General features: G+C 39.7%; 2 protein-coding genes across 4 annotated transcripts in view; both read right to left on the bottom strand.

Annotated features, from left to right (window-relative positions):
• Nucleotides 1–880: 880 nt before the first annotated feature.
• On the bottom strand, nucleotides 881–4,531 carry BHLHA15 (basic helix-loop-helix family member a15). 2 transcript variants are annotated; one of them, XM_015642487.2, is made up of 3 exons: nucleotides 4,271–4,526; nucleotides 2,449–2,558; nucleotides 881–2,344 (listed from the first exon to the last, which is right to left on the bottom strand). In XM_015642487.2, the coding sequence occupies exon 3, from the start codon at nucleotides 2,306–2,308 to the stop codon at nucleotides 1,808–1,810; it is 501 nt and encodes a 166-aa protein (XP_015497973.1). In that variant the 5' UTR covers nucleotides 2,309–2,344; nucleotides 2,449–2,558; nucleotides 4,271–4,526; the 3' UTR covers nucleotides 881–1,807. The 2 variants fall into 2 exon arrangements, with proteins under 2 accessions (XP_015497973.1, XP_015497972.1); XM_015642486.1 differs by lacking the exon at nucleotides 2,449–2,558 and having other exon boundaries at nucleotides 4,271–4,531.
• Nucleotides 4,532–5,507: 976 nt separating this feature from the next.
• Nucleotides 5,508–16,065, bottom strand: part of LMTK2 (lemur tyrosine kinase 2) — a 42,014-nt gene continuing 31,456 nt past the window's right edge. The window contains exons 11-15 of one of the 2 annotated variants that reach the window (XR_004499471.1): nucleotides 13,153–16,060; nucleotides 11,496–11,631; nucleotides 10,835–11,083; nucleotides 9,567–9,692; nucleotides 5,508–5,667 (exon numbers count right to left, since the gene is read on the bottom strand). Coding sequence is in view for 1 of the 2 variants with exons in the window: in XM_015642477.3 (XP_015497963.1) it covers nucleotides 9,664–9,692; nucleotides 10,835–11,083; nucleotides 11,496–11,631; nucleotides 13,153–16,060 (3,322 nt within the window). In the remaining variant the exon portion in view is untranslated. Of the gene's footprint in view, nucleotides 5,668–5,698; nucleotides 9,693–10,834; nucleotides 11,084–11,495; nucleotides 11,632–13,152; nucleotides 16,061–16,065 lie in introns of those variants that run through there. The other variant, XM_015642477.3, reaches the window with a different exon arrangement.

Below are 16,065 nucleotides of genomic sequence, written 5' to 3'. Positions count from 1 at the left end.
TGACCTAGAGGGTGAGAAATAATCAAATAACGTGAACATTTCTTACCTGAAGAGTTGCTGAGTGGAATAACTGGAAGAAAAGGCCTTGGTGTTACTGGCTGACCCATTGTAATCAGTGTATAAAGTACACTGAGGATTAATTTACCCACATGGGGCAGCTGGTGAATGGAGTAAGATCCAGCACTGTAGTGGCAAGTTAAATCTCTAAGAGACTCTGCAATTCTTTCACTAACACTTGAGTACAAGAAAGGCTTAATCAAATTTATTTTAATGTGAAAACAGTTCAACCACTAAGAAAATTCTGGCTGAGGCAGGATCCAAATGCTTTCTGCAGTAAGGCAACCACATGAATAAACGATGGTGTTGTTCTACATCATAGCTATGGACTGCTGTGGTGGAGAAAAATAATTCACATCCCTTACCAGCCTGTGTGGGAAAACTCACCTTTCACTCTGAATTACATTGTCATCCCCTCAGCTGTGCTGCAGCAAACTACAAACCCATTCCAAACTGCACAATGCAGCACAATCGTTTTGTGATGGATCTGAGAAAACTTTCCTCAGCCCCCATTCCTCCTTGGACCGCCCTCGTCTGCGGGAAAAGGACCATGCCACAAACCATGATCAATCCTAGTGATGCATGAGGTGCCAAATGTTTCCTGTGCCACCACAGCACGGAGCAGCAGCCTCCTGTTCCATGGAGCACGTTGGGGAGGGGGAAGCTGTGACACAGGGGCTCCATGGGCACCACACTTCCAACTGAGGCCACTCCAGCTTCAGGTGCCCCAGGTATGAGCATACAGGAGGAAATGAGAGTTCCTCAGTGACATAAAACTTCTACCACTGAAGGGGATAGAGGGGATGGGGAAAAAAAGAGCTCGTTTTCCTTTTTGAAGAGTTTCTGCTTCATTTATTGTTTTATAGTATCAGAATCTAACACTAACCCAGAAAGAACCTGATCACATCACAGGCTTCATTAGCAAGTAATTTAAACTGGCCAGTGCATTGTCTAACTTAAAACTATACTAAAGCATTTTTATCATTGTCTTGGCAAAAATTAAATAATTTGTCCCTTATTTATTATTTGTAATACAGGGGCACCCAGACACCCACTAAAGAAAATCTCCATGAGGCCAGATGCTCTGGAAACACAGATCAGAACTGTCCTTACTCTAGAGAGCTTACAATCTAAGAAAGCTTTGCAGATGTTTGCATCAAAAGATGTTTTTATGCCTTGCAAGGGTCAAAATTACCAGGGCAGATCCACAGAGGTTAAATATCAATATAAATATTCAGATTTGGTGACCAATTTCCCATATGTGCCACTTCAGTCACCAAGTCAGTCAAATTCTGTCAATTTTAATCTTCTCTTTAACACAGATGAGTCATTGAAAGGCTGGTGAACAGAGCTGCAGCCAAGATTCTCAACAACCTCCAAGGAACTAGGGTGACACAGACCTTAAAGACTCAACTCACTCTACTCCAAGTAGGTTAATTTTCAGAAGTTATTAAATCACTATTTTCAAGTCAACTCCAGTGTTACAGGATAGGTTTCCAGACCCTGGCACACCACACAAATACATTCATTATACTCTGAAAAATTCTGAGGGTTTAAGATAATTTTTTAACGTGCCATATAAAAACAGTAGCCATGAGTGTTACCTGTTTGTCTTTTTAAGAAAAAAAAAGGAGAGACTGGAGGCAAAAATAATCTCTTGAAACCTCTAGGTTATGACACATTATGATGTAAGAAGGAAAAATAATGACAGTAGGAGCTGGCAGTCAGTGTTTTGGCTGAAGTTATCAATCTATGTGGAATATTTCTGTAGATGTTCCTCCTGGTCATCCTCCCCATGCTGCTGCTGATAATGCTGGTACAATTTGGATCCCCAGGTTCCTCCCATCCCTTCCACTGCTGGAAAGTGTCCATTGGACATATTGAGTATAATGGAGGTCAAGGATTTAATGTAATTTTTGGCCAGCGTGAGAGTCTCTATTTTGGAAAGTTTGTTCTCGGCTCTCACGTGAGGGATCACCTCCCGCAAGGCCTGGAAGGCGTTGTTGAGCTTGTGCATTCTCTGCCTCTCGCGCTCGTTGCTTTCCAGCCTCCTCAACAGCCTGTCCTTACTGCTCCAAGGACGCTTGGCTCTGGCTGTGGGGATCTTGCTGCTCTCTTTATTTGCCCCACTCCTCCTTTCTTTGCGTCGCAAGCATTTCACCAGTTCCTTTTTTCTCATGGCTGGCTCTTCGGAAAATGCTTCTTTGTCAACAGTTTGCCTTTGTTTCTTCCCTTTGGTTTTAGTCTTCATGTTTTGTTGAATGGACTGGTATAAATTATCAATGTGCTGTAAAAATATAACACCAATATTCAGCTGGGAAGAGAGCTTGCAGAGGGAGTAGAGGGCAAGTGAATGGAACCAGTGAAACAAAGATGCAGTGAACCACCTACTGGTGAAAAACAGATGCCTTTACTTTCTTAGAAACAGGCCTCAAAGCAGAGAGATTTTTCCTTTATCATTGTACATAAGAGAAAATGGTCTCCAAGTCAATTCAGTCTTTCTGTAGAAAAGTGAACCACAACTCAAAAAATATGCAGAATACAACAGTCAGTCAGGTTTAATAACACATCGCCTCTGATCTCTTATGCTGCTGTCTCCCAACTCCTCACTACTCCACATTATAATAAAACCATGCACCACTTCAATGTACATATACTGGTTTAGGGGTACCCCCAGGTTCTTATTCAAAGTAATTTCCCCTTGAACTCCTGTTAATTGGTTTTTGTAGGCCAAAGTTTCCACTGTGAGACAAGTCCACTAGAGGGAAACATGGCACACTCTCAGGGAGAAGCTCCAAGCCAGCCACGTTTTCAGCTGCAGCATTTCTGTGTTCTGGACTAGTCCCCACCACCCACCCACCCACAGAAAAAAAAGTACTTCCCTCTTCCAACAACAATCCAATAATGGCAGGGCTTAACTGCAGTTACTGCCCCAGATGAACAGCAGCAGAGCAGGCTATTTTCCAAGTTACCCAAAAAGACACAGCAATGTTGCTTCCTCTGCATTAGATGACAGCACTGATATTTTACCCCTCTCAGCCCACACTGCATCTGAAGACAACAGCACCACAGCAACCCTGCCTCTAACACCAACGATCAGTGTTACTAAGAGACATTCCTCAACCACGTTCCTTCCAGTCTTCCAGTTCATGTAGTTATAAAAAGGTTTGATCTAAACAAAATATATTTTATGCTGATGCTATTGTGTAGAAGCAGTTTGAGAGTTGGTGAGCCAATAAAAAATGAAGGAAAACGAACAAAAACCTAGCCCCAGATGTGAGATTGTCCCAGTACAAGACATCAACCTTAGCTGGAGCAGGTGGTGGCAGGTCCCAGCTGTGCTGTGGTAAACACTACCTCCTGTCTCGTTTCTCATTTCTTTGAAGCCATGTTCAGTTTCTCATTTCTTTAAAGCCATTTTCAGCTGCTGGGCTTGCACAGTGAATCATTTCTCTGCCTGTGAGGACATCTTGGCTATCCTCAGGTTCCTTACTATCAAGGAGGCAACTTTACCAAACAGGACAGGAATTCACAAAGCAGTTGGGTTAGGGTAGCACCCATGTGAAAGACAGCACAAAGCAGCTTGTGTTGTGGCAGCCTAAAAAAATGCTGGAGACACACAGGTATCTTCAGTAAGAAAACAGGTCCAAAGGCAAGCACCAGTTTGTTCTGGGCCCTTTGTGTATGTAATTCACTTGGCAGAAAAGGCACAGCTACAGGACAGCACAGAGGACAGGGAGCTTCCCTGCCCAAGGACAAGAAGCACTGCTGGGGAGTGCTGCTGTTTGGAAGAAAACAGCCCACAGGACTTGCTGAAGAGGGGGTCCATAGAGGCAGCAGGAGAGAAAGTTGGAAGCAGATCCAAGAGAAAGGAAGCTTCAGCAAATTGTGAGAGGAAAGTAGTCTTTAAAACTGCAGGCTGGGCAAAAGCAAATGGGGTATCATGGGATAACAAGGTGCCTAGCTGGCAGGTCTGCACTCAGACTGCCACTGCTGTAACCCAGAGAAGCAACCTTACAGAGCCCCAGCTCAGCTGCTGGGAGTCCCAGGAAGGTCATATGAGAGTGTGCAAGGAGCAAACAGGTTGTGGTGGGATCAGGAGCAACAGACTGGAGTGGTCAAGAGAAACCAGAGAGAGAATAGCCAAATACCAACGCATTTAACATCCTCTGCAGCCATCTACCAGGGCTGGCATCCCTCTTCTGTGACTTACCACTCCACCAGCTGCTGAGAAGGTGCCTGGGGCCCAAGGGGCAACACAGCAGAGACTCAGGGGAAGCCAGGAACAGCAGCAAGGGCTGTGGGGGAAACAGGGAGGGAACGCTGCGTGTCCTCTGAGCGAGCCAGGGTCTGTGAGCAGGAGGCTGAGAGGGGCGCAGGCCCTGCCCTGGCCCCAGGAGCCCCGGGCAGGCGCTGCCCGAGCCCCGCAGGCAGAGGCAGCCGCGGGGGCCGGCGCTGCCCCGGACACGTGGCTTTAGCGGCGGGGGCGGGCCCGGCGGGCGGGAGCTCCGGTCCCTCCGCGGCCGGGCCGGGCGGCCCATACACCTCTCCGAGGGGCCGGGCACGGCCACAGCGCCTCGCTCGAGGCTCCCGCCCGTCCCCGGGGTGGCCACAAGTGACACACGGGCCACCGGGAGGCAGCAGCCGGCGGCACTGCAGCAACGCGGGTGTCACTGACTGTCCCCACATGAGGGGTCGGCCCAGTGCCTCCTTCAGCAGGTGGAGTGTCCCCGGCTGGAGGAGGACAAAGTCTGTATCAGCTCTGCTGCATGTTGTCACAGGCCCACAGACACAGCACTGCCATCTCTTTGAGAACTTGCTGCTCATAGGAGATTGCAAGTTCTCAAATTCTTTGATGATAAGTTCTATATAAGGTGAGCAGTTCAGTGCCATGGGATCTTTCGCATCTGTTCTCATTAATGACCACCACCCTTGGTCAAATTTCAGCCCAGTAGTTATATTTTACCTAATGTAGTTAAGTCATCTTGATATCAGTTTCTCATTCCCAGGTCACAACAGGTGCCAGCACTCAACAGCTGCGATGTGAAGTGGGGGCTACCACAAGAGCCTCCATCAATACTGCCAGGGCTGTCCTGGGCCATCTGCAGCCTCAGAAGCAGCACTCTCCTCCTGCCTCACCGAGTGCCCAGCCTGGAACAGCCTCAGCATCGCAGCAAATGAGCTCCCAGTACTACATTTATTTACCTGGTCATTTTTGGTCCATTCAGCACACGCACTTAGATTGAAAGAAACCCAAGCAAGTCTTCTAGGAAGAAATTCAATGAACACTGAGAAAACACCATTAATCCATTTTCTAAATTTATAAATTTCAAAATCCCCATTCTTCCTACATATCTTTAATTCTATGATTGAAAGCAAAATTCAGTATTCAGAATTACGCTGTTTCTGTTTTAATTATTGCTTTGCTACTGACTGTGTACACACTTTACCTGAATTTTTCACAAGGGTGATGATACTGGAAGAATTTAAAGATGACTACACTATTTAGCGTGGACTCATCTGCTGGGACTGTGGCTCTGAGCTTTTGGAACTTTCTCAACCTCAGGAGACTAATAAATATATCTTACAGTAGAACTACACTGCTGGCATCTGTTTAAAAATGAACAAACAGACAAAGAGATTATAAATATATAACTGTATTTTATTTTTAATATTAAATATTTTTAAATTACAAGCAGTTTCTTGAATCACACTATGCATGATAATCAATATACAGTAGAAATTACAATTTAAAAATGTACACAATTTAAAGACATTTTGACCTGAAATTTCATTAACTATGATATATTGCCATAAACCTCATACCTGTATTAAATTACAATAGGAAAACCTCATACCTATGGATTTTGTTACATAGTTTCTCATTTACAAATAGAATTAAACATTATATATACACACACATCAGTACCATTTATTATTTAAGTTACACCTACATCTGTGCAAGTTCAAACAATTTCATAAACAAAACTAACTGTAAGTCATATTCAAGTTTCTGAAAAACAGGCTGCTGGTATTACAAATACTTATTTTCAATAAGTTTATATGATGTTTGACTCTCCTCTAGATTTCTTCCCATTTTGTACCAAAACCATAAACATGTATGACTTAAAGCTGAAGTAATTTTTTGAAGTAACTCCATTCTTATTTAAGGCTATTTCTTATAAGGCTAATGTACTTGGATTCCACCTTTCACCAGCTCCAACACAAATAGCCAAGTCACTGACACCTGACAATGCTGACATTTTAGGATAGTGCTTAATCATAAAAAAAAGTCTTTCTACCAACCAGCCTCCTCATGAAGATTGAGTATTACATAAAAATCTGCTAAAAATACTGATAAAAAGAATGAGGCTTAAATGGCTTTCATTAGTGCATCAACAAGGATATGAAAAAACAGTTAAATCTGCTCATTTCCATGAAAATGGCAATTTCCATCAATGCAGTTATACACAGTGTATCTGCAGCTGGGGGATTTGGGAGAGTACAGGTGTTTCCACTGAAACTGGACACTCTTGTTGCTCTCTTGGCTTCTTACTACAGATCCTAATGTTCAAACAAGCTTCTTTAGGTGGGAAAAATCAGATCTTTTAAATACCTTTAGTAGCCAAATTGAGACATTATTCAAACAATCCAGGTATTCTACTAGAGAAGGAATTAAGCTGTAACCAGTCCTCATAATAAACCATTGAAAATAGATACATGTACTTCTAAAATGGAGACCAGGCTTAAGTAGCTAGTGCAAGAAATTACATAGAGAGTGTAATGAATGATTTGGAACAAATCCCCTCATTATAGTGTAACATTGGAATTACTGATTCATCTTCATTGTGCCACTTGACTGCCAGGCAAATATGTAAGTATTGCTAGTAGTTGATCAGATCTTTAAGTATCATTTTTTTACCCCAAAAGATAGTTTATATTATTGCAATCCAGCCCACTGGATTACTGAAATTAAAATTTATGTTTAAGTGATCTGAGGTAACTTCAAATATTTATTTATCTTCATTGTACAGCTAAAAAGGACATTACCTTGCTTAATAGCATACATATCTAGTTTTGGAAAAAATGCTCCTTTGGCAATTCATTAGCAATGAGTCCATTTGGACAAAGGAGTAAACTTTCACTTCCTGTGTAAGATTTTCTTTAAACCCAGGTAAAGAATAAAAATCTTAGATTTCCATCAAGCAAAGGAAATTCCTGATGTGCAAGATAAACATCTGATTTTCCAGAATTACAAGAAACAAAATGCACAACCAAATTACAACATTCTGAAGCATAAGCTTTTATTTAACCCAGGACTATTTTTTAAATCAATTTATTCAAAATTAAGGCTGAACTCCAGGTCTGACAGGTTTTTCACCACACAAGGCAGACAAGCCCACATGTTCTTTGCAGACCATTATGGAGTTTCACACTTACTACAGTGCGAATTAAAGACAGATGAGATACCCTAAATCTAGCTGTATCAAGGAGTTTAATGTTGGAATTATGGAATTTCTAAGCAATAGTTTGTGCACAAGCTCTATTACCAACATTTTAAAGTATTTTCAGTAGCACACAGCTTCCTTAAACCCTCTACAGTATATACTGTAAGCCTGTATTAAAAAACTACTTGACTTTGCCTTCTAAATAATGTTTTGGGAAAGGTCCATAGGAAAATTCAGTTCCTCACTTCATACTGAAGAGCAGAAGAACAGTTGTCACTAACTCTGAACCTGAGTGCCTCATCAGAAAAAGGTATCTCAATTCATTGGCAACTTCAAACAACATGATAACTAAATCCTTCCCTTTTAATCAGTATGGAAGCCATTCTGGTTTAAGGGCTAAATAATGCTGGGAAAAAAAGCAATTAACATATTCCTGTAATTTTTAAAACATACTTAGAAATCAAAATTAACATAGAGGTATACAAAAAAAAAAAGAAACCACACATCTGAAAATATCTAGTCCTCCCATCTTTATATGATGAAAATTCTCTGGTGACTGGATCTGGACACAGAGCACTTGGACCACCATTATCTCAAGCCCTGCCAAAACAGCCACTAAAATACAAAGTACTTCACATTTCAGTGCATTTGTATTTTAGTACACGTAAACAAACACAAAGCCAGGTAAACAGTTCCTATCAGTGTTTCCTACATGTCTGAACTGCGTAAGGCATTCCAAGAAGTCAAAGATTTGTTTCTCAACTCACTTTGGAGTAATAATTAAGGGTATCTTTCTCCGAGCAGTTTAGAGGATTAAATCAGCTGAATACATGGTAGAGCAGGAAGGTTAACCCCCCACACTGTCTTTCCTTCCCTACAGGCTTCTGAGCAAACCTATTGTACTGCAGCCTTTGCTCAGGATGCATTTCTCAATGTATCATGGAGCTCTGCATACACCTTAAAATTGATCTGGCCCTATAACAGCTGCAAAACTGGGCATTAAACATAAATCAAAATCTTAATTGTCATAACATCACCGAGAGGTAGGTTTACCACACGCCTCTAAATGGAGCCACAAATCTGCAGTTGGCAGAAGAGTGAGCTTCAAAATTCACAGAATGTACAACTGAAGGGCCAAGTGTACCCAAATCCAGTCTATTGAAATTAGTCTTTTTATAAGATTCATAAATTCCAGAGTTTTGTACAGCCAATTTTTCCTCTTCTTTCTCCAAGGCAGAAATTGTAGTAAAAACTGGAAGGCCCTTAATTGTGATATAGTCAGATGCTATACAGTTTAAGCAGTCAGTAGGATCATATCTAGGAATTAAGAGACATTATCTCTTTCATCTAAAAATTCCAGAGTATATCATATATTCTTTTCCAGTTTCCTATAAAACATGAATACTAACAACCATTCTATAACCATTATCATTTTAGAAATGGTACTGAATATAAGATTTCAGCAAGTCTAACATAATACTCAGAAGTTATGTATGTTTTACAAGTACCGTGCATAGCAAAGGCTACAAAAAGGACAAATTAAACTGGGTAACTGGGCCAATTCAACTTGTCTCATTTTCCTTGAAAGATTTAAGATTTTGATTCTGTACATCATCAGGAAATAAAGGAAGAATAATCCATAGTGCAATTGTAATAAGCAAAGTAATATGTAGTGATATCTTTTTGAATAAATATGGCTCACTACTGATCAACTATCATTCATACAGTTCCATCAACACAGCCACCTGTTGCACAGGACAGTTATACACAATTCTACAACAGGTGTATGTTCAAATAGATAATGAACTACATGGAAAAATATAAAAAGAATATTATACAATCTCATACATAAACCAGACTGTAGTGTAATTGCTTTACTTGTTTAAGTTATCTGAAAAATACTTCAAGTACTTGAAAACAGCGGCAGAATCGTCTTTCAATGAAAAGCAAAATTGCACTGATTTAAAAATACATTACAAAGTTAAATACACATTCAAATTAATGTCCTGATTTATCATTGCTTTCAGTGTTTACTTTCGTTTCTCAGTACTTCTTGATTACCTGTGTTACTCCAGGAGGATCCAGAGTTTAGATAAAGAAGGTTCAAACACAAAGTCTATGTGTTTTATGTATGAAGTCCGAGAAAGTTTAAATTGATTTAATCTTTTTCTCCATCTTCACTGCTTCCTATTAGTAGAGGAAAGATCATAAGATAGAATAAGATTCTGCTGCACAACCCTCACTTCTTTGCAAGACTCTTGCTAGAACTTGGCATTCTGCTGTTTTGCCCTTCCAAGTTTTAGTTAATTTTTCCCTATGCTTTCAGCTACTGTAAACATTTGGTTCATTTATCCATAGACATCTGCTTCAATCACACAGTTCAATGTCACTTCTTAGGACATGTAAGGCAACATAGGATCTCCAAAATATTCTCTCTTATCTCTAAGTTACTAAGCAGCAAATATTATCTAATCAGTAAGCACAATACAAGAACAATACAACTCTATATAACACTGATTACATATTTATAGACATGGACCATATGCAAGGCTCTGCAATCAGTAATATTTATTTTTAATAATGCAGTGTGTTATCAAGATTAATAATATGCCAAACTGATTCGAGTTTGCTTAGTTTTGCTTCTCTTAACCCTCAAAAATGTATCAAAGGTTAAAAAAGCTTTTGGTTACTGACAAGAAGGCTCATTAATAAACACTGCTAGTACTCAATATTGCTCTGAAGGGATTGTTTGGCACTCCTAACAAAAGCTATCCTATTCACAGCTCTAGAAAACATGCTGCAATTCCTGAGAGAATGTCAATAATGCAATGTCTAAAAAGCAATATGAAAAGAAACTAAACTGTAAAATAAGTTTACACAATAATAGCAGAAACATTATGTTCCTGGCATCCTCATCCTGTGCAATGAAAACACAATTTTGACTTAAGACACTGCAATAACCAGAATAAATGCCATAGTGTCGCAGGTGCAACAGCACTGCTTCAGGATTGCAGAAGATTCAGTTAAACAAACACAGCACTAGGGTTTTTAACACAAAAACTGAGAGTCTGTCCTGTAGCTGTTCCATAGGTCATTCAACCACAACTCTGCACCAACTTGGATACAAATAATCTCCATGGAAAACTATGTCTTAACTGAAACACAAGAGCAGACAAACTTTTATAGTGCTAAAAATGTACTTCTACATTTGGTATTTAAATAGAACAAGACTTGTATCTGTTACTTTTATCTTTACATAATGTTTTAATTTGTATCTTTAAGATAATTATTAGTACTTTATTATTAATTATTTATTATTATACACTTACCTCCTTGCTCTATATCTGAATCTGTAAGATGTGTAAGAGAAAAGCTTGCCATGTTTGCAGGAGAGATGGAGAATCTGGAATAAGGGGATGAATGTGACCAGTTCTGATCAAGAGTCCGGGAAGGTGGAGGTGGAGAGAAGTACTTTGATGGCTGAAGGGATGGTTTGGAACCAATGAGACTATTAGCTGCCTTGGATATAAAGGATGGCTCTGGAGAAGAGAAGTCATCATCCCACTCAAAACCCCCACCTTGGGGAGGAAAATAAAAAAAGAAGAAAGAAGAAAAAAAGCAGCATTACAGTAATGTCACGTAAGGTCACCCAGAATTGTACAAGCAGACTGGAAAATTGCATTAACCCCAGACAAACCCTGTAGCCCTGGGCAGGGTTTCTAGCCCAGGGAGTCACAGATTTGTCACCCAGTTTGGCTGCCTCTCAGGCAACCCTGGACACATCAATATATAAACAACCAGTACCACATCCCAGCTTTGCTCCTCAGGAACAAGGGAATCTGAGCCCAGCTGCAATGTGTGCTTAGGAAGCAAAACTGAAGCCAACGTGGTCCAGTGAATTTACAGATCACATATAGTTTAATGACTTCTCATAGAAGACTCTGCATAAAACAGTCTCAGCCCCTGCTGTGCATAAATATATTCATGTACCTTCTTCATCTGTTGAGCTTTCTGAATTTGCAAATCTGTTTAAGTAACCAGGACTGGAAGATGGAACAGGAGAGCTGCCAGCACCTTCCCCGTTCACATCTATCCCACGGCTTCCTAGCTCCTTCGTTGGTGTTTCCTAAGGCAAACAAAGTCACTTATTTAAGTTTTTACACACAATGCCAGCCAGATGCCAGCACCCACAAGTACACTCCCCCATCCTGCCATCAAGTCAAATGTGGAATTAAAAATGTCTGTAAATTGTTACAACACCACCACAAGACTTTGAGTTACAGATGAGCACATGCATGCACTTCTAAAGCTGCATCAAATCTATGCTCAAATGCACGCAGGAAATGACTATTTAAATATTATTTACAATATGAAGTGGTTTCATATGTCTAGGAACAAAGCTAAAATACCTTCCAATTGAAAACATTCCCATATCAGCTTAACATGGGTAGGGTTTTTTTCCCCTCTTTAATAAAGCCTTATTTAATTTTTTTTAATCTCCTAATCATGTTCAGGATAAAGAGACAGACTTTGTACAGCCGGTATTAGAAGCAGCCAACATATTATCAGATATTGTAATAGAAAGTAAAAAGTTCAACAACTAAGAGCAGTTTAAACACAGCTGATTTTTTCCTTCCCCTCTGACAAAAGGATTACTATTCTACAGGCTGCCTAAACACAAATAAATCACCTATGTTTTCTATTCAAAACACAGTTAACTATAATATTTATGTGCGTCATCATAAGCAACATTTCCAAAGTTTGACAAAGTGACTGTTCTTTTAAACTCACTGGACTAGTTTAGTTGACATAATGCTAAAATACAATCCCCTCTGTATCCAGTTACAGAAGTTAAAAACTGATAAAGCTGATAGGGAAACAAAAGTAACCTTGAATTTTATAAGCAGATCACTGTGTCACTGAACATGAATCCCACAGGATTAATAAAAATTAGCATTACCATCTAAATACTGTTCTCATCCTTGATTATGATCTTAGATAAATTTACCTTAGTGTTAACTAAGTTAGGTTTCAGTTTGAGTTTTGGGTTTTTTTCATTTAATTATTGTCTTTTTTTTGCTTTCTCCCTTTTTTTTTATAAAGCATCTTAAAAATTTCAAGCTCATTAAACAGATAAGCTGCTTCTATAAAGTTACAAGAATATTCTGTCAAAATGAAATTATTAAATTTTGTCCATAGCAATGCTGTCTTGCATATTAAAATTAAATATGTCTTATAAACCACAGAAAAACATCAGTAAAACCATGTTTCATTCAGCACATGCAGTCAAGGGTCCAACAGCAATGGAGATTCAGGATTTGGCAACCAAAGCAAAACCGTCCTTCACTTCAGATTAGTGCTGCTATTCTACCAGCAGCACAAAACTGCACCTACCCAAGTCACAAAGTTATTTTTCCTTTATATATAAATATTATTTTACATATATATATATTCTTATATAGCCTTAATATAGAAAGAAAAAATAACCCACATCATGAACAGGCTGTAACCCTGCCAAAACAAAGATACTTTTGTAACAAGGTTTTCCATAATATTAAGTAATTTATTCAATTACTCCTTGTTTAAAGGAAAAAAAAACAAAACCAAGCCAATAAAAACTTTACTTAGCAATTAAAAAGAAGGTTACCTGATCAAACAAATAGACTGTCACATCATCAAAGAATGTTACAGCCTTTTTCTCATCCTTCTGAAGTTCAGGCTGTCTTTCATTAAGAGGTTTTGGAAGTTTCAACAAGCTTCTCAAATGTTTTCCATCATCTTTCTCAGTAACTATCTCAGGTACTTGATGAACAGTTTCATCTTCACTGTCAGAACTCAGACTATGCATATGAAAAGTCCTCATGTCATCCTCAGAATCACTGTTTTCATCTTCCTCATCTGCATCATCGCCATCTTCTAAATCAAGCATTCCAGACACGCTGAGTTTGCCGAGGTATTTTCCTTCAATATCTGGCTCTTTGAGTTTTTGTCCTTCTATGTGATAGAAGGATTTCTCACTGTTACTCAGATCTAAAGCCATGTTGTGCACAGGCTTTACGTCTCTGTGTGAAAGGAGTTCTGAAGTGTTAGTGCCAACACAAGAGACACTTTTATGGGAAGTCTCAGATAGATTTATTTCATCACTCAGGTTACCTTCCATCACTATTTCCAGGGAAGTCAGAGTTGCCTCAGCCCACTCATCAGGACACCCCTGCATCCTTTCATCCATCTCTTGGATCTCTAAATTGTGGTTTAGTTCCAGTTTTGAGTTTTGATTATCATCCTCCTGGTAACTCCTCACATCACACATTTGCTGTCTCTCTTCAAAACCACAAACCTCTTCAGTGTGATTCTCTCCTCTGCTGGAGGAAACAACACATGCAGTGTCTCTGGACAGATTAACAGACTCTTCGATCTTTTTATCTGGTTCAGAATCATTATCAGAGAAATAAGCTGAATCTCTATAAGAGTTTTGATTTCCACTCAGAAAAACCACTGGGGTTATTTCAAAATTGCTGTTCACTGCATCCAAACAAGCTGCTGCTTCTGACACAATGATGACTGGATTAGAAGACAAAGCACTGACGCTGTTCTCGCTCACTACACACAGAGCAGTATCCACACTGGAAGCGTCCTCAACAGGGACATGGGAAGTCCATTCTGGAGATTCCAGGTTTTCTGTTTCATAGCCACTGTCAGCAGGTTTATCTGGTGGCAAAAGTTTCTGAGGACTTTGAGCCTGTAAAGATTCTAAAACTTCATTTACATCTAAAGAATCCAAAGAATCAGGTGTCTCTAAGGCTTGTTCTACAGTTTGTATAGGAGATGGGCCATCTTCCAAAAGACTATCCTGACTTGTACAATCTGAAGCAGCAACAGAAATTGAGGTCACCTCTTCTGGAACATCCTTACAGTTCTCAAAATCATTTGATGTTTTTTGTATTTCATCCAATAAACATTCATTTCTTTTTGATACGGGAGAACTATCTTGCAAGTTTCTTTTCCTATCTTCCTGATCACTACATTTTTCTCTATTAAAAGTTGTTTCATCAGACTTGAAAAGCATTCCCTGTTTCATCTGTCCATCACACTCATCCGTTTCAACAGAAACACTGTAATATGGACTATTTCCAACATTATTATTTTGGGCATTATAAGACAGCTCTTCTTGACAGAGAACATCGGTATTACAGGACATGACTTCATTCACTTCTACATTTAGAAATTTCCCCTCATCCTTTGAAACAGGAAGATTTGCACAGTTATCACATGAATTATGTGCTGTGGGTGGACTAGAGGATGCCTGCATCTCTACAGGAGTCTGAGACTGGGAAATGGGATCTTTATGCATTGTCACTGGGTTAAAATTTTCATCTTTCACTGTTCTAAGACTTTTGTGTATTAAAGAAAAGACCTGTGCACTTTCAGCCAGCACAGGGTCAGGCTCTACAGAGTTTCTTTTTGAGGTTTCTAAAATACTTTTTAGAACATCATCTGAGTTTTGCCCAAAATCACTGCTGGTTTTGTTAGGCAATAACCCTGTTAATAAGTTTTTCTCTTGAAGAAATAAGAAGTTATCGGAAAGTTCTTCTAAAGTTACTTGGTCCGACTGGTTAGAGATATTTTCACATAAGGAAACTGTTTCATTTTCAGAAGCATGATTAGCATGCTCCTTCTCAGAACAGCCTACTGCCTTTCTAGCATCAGTGTTTGAGTTCAAAACAGCTGGTTTAAAGTCTTTAGGAGAATCATCAGCAAACCCAAGTATTTTTCTGTTTGTCAGTTCTTCTGATCTATCAATGTCATTAAATATACTCTGGAAAGGACTTTCTGGACTACTAGTAGCAGGCAAAAATTCCTCTTTAGGATCTGTATTGTAGTGGAAGAAGTCCCCATCAGTACTAGATTCTTCAACATCAAGATCCCTGAGAACCGTGAAATGAGAACTTTTTTCTTGTACGGCTTCTTGATGATCAACTTCTGTTGTTAATACAACTGACTGGTTATCAAAATTCATGCTGCAGCCACTTCCTTTTTCCTCTAACTGGATATAGTAGTCATTTCCAACAGAAAGTTTATGTGCATCAAACACAGGTAACACCCCAGGGACAGCAAGTGATGCTTCTTGACCACTTCCATCCTGTGCTCCTGGTCCTTGCTCTGAAAGTGACCTCTCAAAAACCTCCACAGGATAGAAAATACTTGTGTATGTCATGGCTTCATCAGGATTCACATGACCACATTCATCAAAGTGATCGTGTTTAGCTGCCTCCCAGATATATTCAAAGCTCAGACCATGGCTCGTTTCAGTCACAGTCAGAACCTCCTCCAGCTCATGGCCAAGTCTATCTCCTGTGAAGTGATCCAAGATTGGGAACGCAGAATTACTTGCTTCTCTATTTGAGGTGTTTGGTTTCAGAGCATTCCATTGCTGTTCAAAATCAATCTCTGAGTCCCTTTGGCTTTGCATGCGGAGGTAAGTTAAAAGTCTGTGCACTTCTTCTGCCGTTGGTCTCTTTTCTGGAGGCAGCCAACAGAACTGCAGAACTTCATACCTATA

This window comes from Parus major, chromosome 14 (assembly GCF_001522545.3).
Source record: "Parus major isolate Abel chromosome 14, Parus_major1.1, whole genome shotgun sequence".
NCBI lineage: Eukaryota > Metazoa > Chordata > Aves > Passeriformes > Paridae > Parus > Parus major.
Note: the sequence above shows the minus strand (reverse complement) of the source record. Positions and strands in the feature narration are given on the sequence as shown.